The 7673-nt window shown below is 39.6% G+C and overlaps 1 protein-coding gene across 3 annotated transcripts; it reads right to left on the bottom strand.

Annotated features, from left to right (window-relative positions):
* Positions 1–554: 554 nt before the first annotated feature.
* zfpl1 (zinc finger protein-like 1) lies at positions 555–7451 on the bottom strand. Of its 3 annotated transcripts, none has more exons than XM_034226562.1 (8): positions 7220–7451; positions 5773–5880; positions 5572–5683; positions 5216–5409; positions 4006–4084; positions 3710–3904; positions 1588–1711; positions 555–1470 (listed from the first exon to the last, which is right to left on the bottom strand). In XM_034226562.1, the coding sequence occupies exons 2-8, from the start codon at positions 5872–5874 to the stop codon at positions 1284–1286; spliced, it is 993 nt and encodes a 330-aa protein (XP_034082453.1). In that variant the 5' UTR covers positions 5875–5880; positions 7220–7451; the 3' UTR covers positions 555–1283. The 3 variants fall into 3 exon arrangements, with proteins under 3 accessions (XP_034082453.1, XP_034082451.1, XP_034082454.1); XM_034226560.1 differs by having other exon boundaries at positions 5773–5885; positions 7220–7390; XM_034226563.1 differs by lacking the exon at positions 7220–7451 and adding an exon at positions 6827–6845 and having other exon boundaries at positions 5773–5885.
* Between the last annotated feature and the right edge of the window lie 222 nt (positions 7452–7673).

Genomic DNA, 7673 nt, shown 5'->3' with positions numbered 1-7673 from the left:
GCGGACCACACTTTGAGGAGCACTGCACTAGGTGATGCCTGCACATTCTTAAGATTGATTGAGTGACACCTTTTACCAGTTGGGATAAAGTACAATCTGCACTTCTTAAACCGTAGATCTTCTTTATATTTGAAGAAAGACATAAAAGCAGGGTCCTGCTGTAGAGAAACACTATATTAGCGAGTAATAAACAAGTGATTTGTTCTCGATTATTTTTTAACAATTCATAAATGTTGTCAATTTAGTGCAAATATTGATTAAAAAGGAGTGCAGCAGTTTACAGTATACAGACCCAAACATTACATCTACTCCATGGGATATTGTTTACTTTGATCAAAAGTCTGTGATAACACTATCATGCTTATAGTGGCTTCATTAGAACTAGGCAATAGAATAGAACAGTTTGAGCAACTGAACTCAAATGTAATTAATATATATATTATTTATAAATATACTCCTAGTGTTCTGACATTTATTCTAAGTGAAGCACAACGCAACTGACATGAAATCCTTCACTGTATTTGCACATCAGTAAATAATGAACACGATTCATGGACTTTAAAAAACATAATGCTTAAATTCTGCAGTTTTCCCATTTAATAGACAGACAAAAACATCAGGAAATATACATACTGTATTTATGGCAAACCTAAAAGCAATGTACTCAATTTCAGAAGTGATGCAGACACCCATAATAAGTTATTAGTAGTTTGGAGCATTTCATTCCAGTTGTGAGGGCCACATCTTCTCTAAAGGAGAAACAAGGTCACTGAAATCAAATCAGCAAGTGGGATCTGTAACCGGAGACATTATTAAATGTATCATATACATCATGACTTTTCTGCGAGCTAAAGATGTTATTTTAACATCAAAAGTGTTTATTTAGTGTCTAATGAACTTAAAAACCCAAATAACAAAGATCATTGACATATGTTAGCTGGAATTGTAAATATAAATGCTACCCCACTTCTTCTTCATAAGCTTTCAAAAGCAACAATAACCGGATCCCTCGTCTTTGCACCGGGCCTTGGTCACCTTCAGAGATTTTGTTGCGGCGGGCTCTTCCTGCCGGGTCCCACTGCCTGATGGAAATGAATAGAGCCAGAGTTTGCCTCCATTCTCAAAAAAGGTGCAGCGTCTCTTTTTCATTCTCGTTCAAGTTGGGTAAAGGGCTCCCTCTGTTGGGCTGCCAGTGTCACTGAGCACCCATTTCATTTTGTTCTACACAGGTATACTGTATATTTTGTTACACAGAAGGAAAAGAAGAAATCAACGCTTGTTTATCAGTTTTTGCCCACACGGATGTTGGGGTTAAGCAGAGGATCTAAATTTGGGTCGTTGCCCGTGGAGGCACGTCCCAGTTTAGCCATGATGATGATCAACGTAAAGAAACCGAGAACTCCGACCACAAGGAGCATGAAGACCCGCTGTTTCCAGGACAGAGATGTCCGCTTTCCGCCTGTGCGATTTCTGAAAAGATCAACCATGTCAGAAAATCAGGGATCACAATTATATTTCTAGTGACTTATTCTTGGTGAGAAAACAAGAAAAGAGAGCTGCAGTTCCACAGTAGATCATAATACTCACTTGAGAATTTGAGCAAACCAACTTAACGTTGGTCGTCGCCGGTACTTGTCATCGTCAAAGTCAATCTGTGTGACGGAGCTGTGACCAACGTCCCGTGTGTCGTAGATCTTTCTTGGTGACGATGCTGGAGATAAACAACAGATTATTATAGTATGTTAAGCTTGGTATGTACAAAAAAAATTGACCTCAAATTTATTATTAAAGGTCCCATGCTTTTCCGGTTATTACCCGTCCCCTTGTGTGTTATGAACAGGGCTGCACATAACTGGTGCGGAGGTGAAAAAAAAAAAAAAGAGCACCGGGTCATTTGAAAAAAGGCGCATTTGCGTACCGAGAGAGAGAGAGAGAGAGAGAGAGAGAGAGAGAAAAAAGAGAGAAAAGAGAGAGAGAGAAAGATATTTGCGAGTTGCATATGAACCTATGATATGAAGTCAGGGCCGGCCTGTAGCCGCGTTCTAGATGTTCGCCTAGGGCGCCAGATCTGTGGAGGCGCTGCGCTGACAGCTCTGGGAGGGAAGAAAACATTTTTGACCGTTGGGGCTCATCCTAATTTTCGGCCTTGATGTAACAATAATCATAATTAAGTAAATGTAACACCATTTTCACCCCGGTTACACGTTTAATTTGCCCTGTACGATGGGCGCTGTAAGTAATGAAAATGGGGGATTTTGGCTTATCTGGCGCCAAAATGCGAGTGAGCGAGGGAGAGAGGGAGGGTGCACCGGTACCGGCGCTGTTGTTATTAGAATCTGGTGCTAGCTGCTCTAACGGATGTAAGAAGAAGATGTTTCTATAATAATGTGGAGGAGAGTCCTCTCCAGTCAGACTGATAACTACAGCTCAGTGAGGTAAAGGACTCTGAGTGTTTAGATAGTTCACTTTAGTCTAAGTTCAAACAGTTTGGTCACAATTTATGTAAACACATATTTTCAAGGCACTCCTTTATAATTATTGGGATAAACAGGCTTGAAATCATTCCTATGTATACTATAGGACAGCAACCAAAAATATCCTATAAAAAAAATGCATAAATAAATGTTAAGGTAATATAAGATATGAATGAACAACATAAATAAAATAAAAAAGTTTCATTTGTTATAGGCTATGGTAGGTTATTGGTTATGTTCACATACTTATTTGATTACATCCACTTGTCTAAGATGACAACAGAGACTTTCGACCCAAACCCAGCTGTTGACTTGTGGATGCAAGCAGCTAATCGCAGACTCAACCAGAGAGAAAGTAGTAGGCCTACATCATCAGCTACCATGTCTGACAGAGAGGAAGACAGTGAGGAGAACAGTCAGGAGGGGAGTGATGACAGCTTGTAGGATTACTGGTCGTGCTAATGTTGTCTTGTGTTCACCTCTGCACGTGTGTTCTGTGTTCACCTCTGCACGTGTGTTCAGTGCCGTGTGTCTGGCAAATAAAGTCAAGACCCCCTCAAAAGTTACGGTTTATTTCATTTTAAGGATGAGCACCAAGCAACATCTCCAGGTGCTCCTTTGAGAACCAGGGCAAAAAAGTTATGTGCACCCCTGATTATGTAGCTTTTTCTGCATGTAAACGGTCTGCAAAGCCACAAACCCTCAAAGTACACCCTGTAGGGAGTAAAACTCTAACACAGAAAAGACCTGTCTATGCTGCCCCAGAATGCCTCGTTGGAGATTTCACACACACAAACTCCCAGCCAGGCTGCAGGTGTGTGTGTGTTCGGGCTGGTTTTGGGCTGGGTTTCGCTGTGTCTCGCTGTCTCGCAGACGGCCACTGGGCTCATAGGGAGGGGGGGGGAAGGAGCTCCAACAAGCCGTGTAGGACAGAGAGTGAATACACATACTATACATAGATGCTGTATGAAAAACCAATGTGATTTTGGAAAATTGCACAATTTAAATGTATTTTAGTATAACTCAACATTGGAATTATGATCAGTAGAAATGGCCATGACATGAGACCTTTAAATGTATTTTGGGGCTTAAAAGGACAGTTATCGCCAAAAATCATCTACTGTAGGTGATACACCGCACACAAAATATACTATACATTAAAGTAAGACAATGTTAGATGTTCTTTAAAAAAAAAGTGGGAGATAATAGATTAAGAGGGCTTTCCAATGCTTTACCTGTGTGTAGTGTAATTGTGTCACGGGTTGTAGCGGTAGAGAAGTTGACCACAGACTGCTCCTGGATATTTGGATCCCCATTTTTACGAGGGACTACAACCTCTTCCTGTGCTGGAGGTGAGACAGACTCTGGTGGTGGTGGGTTGAGACTGGGTTTGTAAGAGCTGCTGGGGTAAATGTTACTTTGTTCTTGTGCTGTGGGAAGGAAGAGAGTATGATTAAAACACTTAAAAAATACTGTATAATAAATGGGTAAAACACAGTCCCTAATAAACAAAGTTAACATTGAGGCTCACCCTCAAATGTCGACCAGTCAGTATAATCAGTGACATCGTGAGCTGCCGTCTCCTCAAGGACCCCAATGGGCTCTTCAATCTGTCAGTGAAATACGGCATTTTATTAAGAATACATTTGATCACGAAAGACGATTCTTTGAAGATTTCCCCTTAATAGGTAGGTAAGAATGGAGAACCCAGCTCGAGTGCGCTAGAATTTGAAACTAAGCAGCTGAAAAAAATCTGCCCCTTCCTTAGAGAACCCCGCCTCCAACACACACAAACGTGCACATGACCAATGAGGGCACGAGATAAGTGTGTGCACAAGATGGAAGGCTGACAGGCAGGTAGGCCATCCAGTTATTTTAGCCGGGCCGGATAAAATAATTGGTCGTGCTTTTTACAGCTTCCACAGATGAATTATTTGTATGTATTTATTGTCAAAGCATTTAATGTATTCATTGCTATCGGGATGTTAAGAGCATTCCATGAAATATAACAAAAAGTGTTTCTGAAGTGAATTACCTACCCTACCTTTAAGAACTGTCTCACAGTAAAATCGTTGCAGTGGCAGAAATAAATTAATTATTGAATAAAGAATTGTTCCTTTCAGGCTATAAACATGGGTGTCATTTCCCTTCGTTACAACTTCCTGCATCCATGACTGAACATTTGGAAACCCAACTGGTATTTTAGCGTTCAAGCTTAACCTGTGTTGCAGTGAGGGTGTATCTGTTGTCGTCCTGTCTACACAAGAAAGGTGTGGCCTCTACATAGTAAGCGTAAACATTCTATGTACTGTAATGTTTCTGTGCACTGTTACTGCTTCTCTCTGCACTCCTTGTCTGTAATTATTCTGTGATTGTTGCCAGTTGTTTTTTTCCACTTGGTAAGGCTACTGTTTCAAATGTATTTATTAAATCTGAGAGCAATCGCATTATAACTATCAAAGCACACAGGGTTGCATCAAGACCACGCATTCTGCACAAGACAAAGGCATTCAATAAATGATAATAACAAATCAAATCAACTGTGTCAAATTTTAATCGGGGACACCCCAACTTTTTTCATATATACAATTTTAGCTTTTAAATACAACCAGAAAACACACAATACTGAATGTGTACTTTCTTGTCACTTGATTTGTTTACAGGACACTTTGTGTAATGATTGTGAGATCACTAAACAAGAGATATAAACACAGCAACATAACAATAAAAAAGGCCCTTACCAGCGGCAGACCTAAACCAGCTCTTGCCCAGTTAACAGACGACAGCTGTTCTTTCAGCACATCAGCAATCGGGCTGGCAAGGTTGGAAGGGGGAAACAGTGGACTCTGACAGGTGGGGCACTGATACCCCGCTGGAGCCGTGTGGAGGGGCAGCCGAGAGGCCAGGTCATTGAGACAGGACCAGTGGAACACATCTGTGGAAAGAAAGAAATATTTAACTTCACAGTAAAAAAAAAATCAAAACATTACACTTGTAACTTGAGATACAAGTCTATCTTAATCTGTGTATTTATTTGACAGAGTTGATCATGTTCTTTCCAATGACATTGTAATAGACAGAAACTTGATAATCTTACCGTAGCAGACGAGCCTCACAGTGTCTTGAGCATTCAGTGGAGTACTACACAGAGTACAGTTAGGGTTGTAATCGCTGTCCTGAAGCCATTGCAAATATGACTGCACGATACACTGAATGGGCATGGAGAGATAAAGAATATTAATATGGTGTTACACATTTTTACAAACATAAACTGTCTGATACTTGTCCATTCACTGACCTTGTTGTGGTTGGAGACCAGGCAATGCTCGCACACATTTACACGATGTTCGAAGCAGAATAGATTGGTCACCTTTCGCTTGGGACACTTGCAGAGACCCATAGTCACCTGTGCTGTGTTGAGGACAAACAAAGAAAAGGCAGGATTGTTATGAATGTATACAACTAAAAGTCCTAGTTCTCATTATTCTGTTAATTACTGACTTGCTTTGTGTTAAGTATAACAAAAGTAAGATGAATCCGTCTTCATTCATGAGAAAAAGCATGTGACACTAAAGGTTTGCAATCAATGTACTTATCCTGATTATTCTAATTTTACAGATATAAGTGAAACAATAGAGGCAAAGATTGAAAGGACTGTATACCTTCCCTTGACCCTGTAATCCTTGTTCCCAAAAAACCCTGGCTGTTGGCATAGTTGTTCATATGAGTGCCTTGTGCACAAGCTTCCTTAATTCTTAATACAAAGTTATGAGAAGAGTTTGAAGCCAGAGTGTTGTGTACACTGTGTATAACAGCCAAATCCATTATAAATATATATCATGTGGATAGTGAAATAATCAGATAAGTTATAAAATCATAATGTAAACATTTACTATGAGCGTGGAGTTTTTGTTCTTGTCTGGAACAAATGAATGACATGTTACTAAATTGTTGTTATGTTGTTATTTACTGGAACAGCTTTACATAATACATAGACTGTATATATAAAGACATAATACCTGCTCAACTAGTTTTTCATCATTATTCTTGTCAATATGAAAAAGAATGATCATTATGTGATTTATTACCAGACAAAATCCTTCATTGTTTTTTGCAACTGTACCTTTACTAAAAGGCTATGGAAGGGTCAATGTATCATGAATGTATTATGACTTTGATTTAATATTCCTAAAGGAAGATCTAATTAAAAATACAAATGTATTTTATAACAAATAACACACGATTTAGCCGGGGCAGTCCCAAATGTGGCAGATTGTGATGTTGTATAACAGCAGCACATTTTGACAGCTAAATCATGCTTCGTTAAAGACCAATCAATCAAGTCAACATACCTTATAATTTACTTATTAGGCAGTTAATGATGGCACCCCGCACTAGCTGCTGCTCAAACTGTCCATGGGCGTGATTCGTACTTCCTTGACTGTCACTGGCTAGTGGCTACTAATCTAATGCTGTGGTTTTTGCTAACTTCAAATAAGTTATCGTAAGCATTTTGGTAAAATCCTCTGACCTTACTTCATTATTCAACAGAGGTAACCAGGTATTTGTTTTAACAAAAACACAAGATCAGTTCCAACACTGATCTGAGCTAACATTAGTTAGCTGCCTGCTACCTAAGTTATCAGGTAAGGTAACATGGAGGTAGCGTTAGCAAGCTAATGTAGCTAGCTAGCAGTTACAGTAAAGGAAGTTCCAACTTATACAATAAATACATGACATGTTACCTGTCAGACAGACTTCAATCAAGCCCTGTTCGTTTTAGGTAATGGTGTACGGCTGTCATTTAAGCTTCCTAGTCGAAATGACGTGGAAGGCAGGTCCAGAAGCTGTCATCAGTAAACTTCACTGCAGCTAGCTTCCTCCCTCTGTTTATGTGCCACGTCTCTTCCGCTTCTGCGTATTCTTCGTGTGTTTCATTATAAACCAACAGGTCCACTCTGCCACCTACTGAGCCGGAGTGCTACTTTAGATACAAATAAAAACAAGATACAGATGCCATTATTTTTTCAATTAGGTTATTTCAGAGTATGCTTTTTATGCAACAATACAACTATGTTAGATCGATGACCCACGGTTCAACTACATCTACATTTAAGGCAAGTATTATCCTCTAAACACCGCCATTTTGTTTCTTTCTTCTTCTCTTGTTAACTGCACATCCTCAATCAGTGTGAAAAA

Source organism: Gymnodraco acuticeps, unplaced genomic scaffold, assembly GCF_902827175.1.
Source record: "Gymnodraco acuticeps unplaced genomic scaffold, fGymAcu1.1, whole genome shotgun sequence".
NCBI classification, from domain to species: Eukaryota; Metazoa; Chordata; class Actinopteri; order Perciformes; family Bathydraconidae; genus Gymnodraco; species Gymnodraco acuticeps.
This window is presented reverse-complemented; position numbering and strand designations above follow the sequence as displayed.

Coding starts and splice junctions, on each gene's coding strand:
- zfpl1 (XM_034226562.1), bottom strand. CDS start 5,874: ATGGGTCTCTGCAAGTGTCCCAAGCGAAAGGTGACCAATCTATTCTGC. Junction 3,905..4,005: donor TGACTGGTCGACATTTGAGG/GTGAGCCTCAAT, acceptor TCCTTCCCACAG/CACAAGAACAAAGTAACATT. Junction 1,712..3,709: donor CACAATTACACTACACACAG/GTAAAGCATTGG, acceptor GTTTATCTCCAG/CATCGTCACCAAGAAAGATC.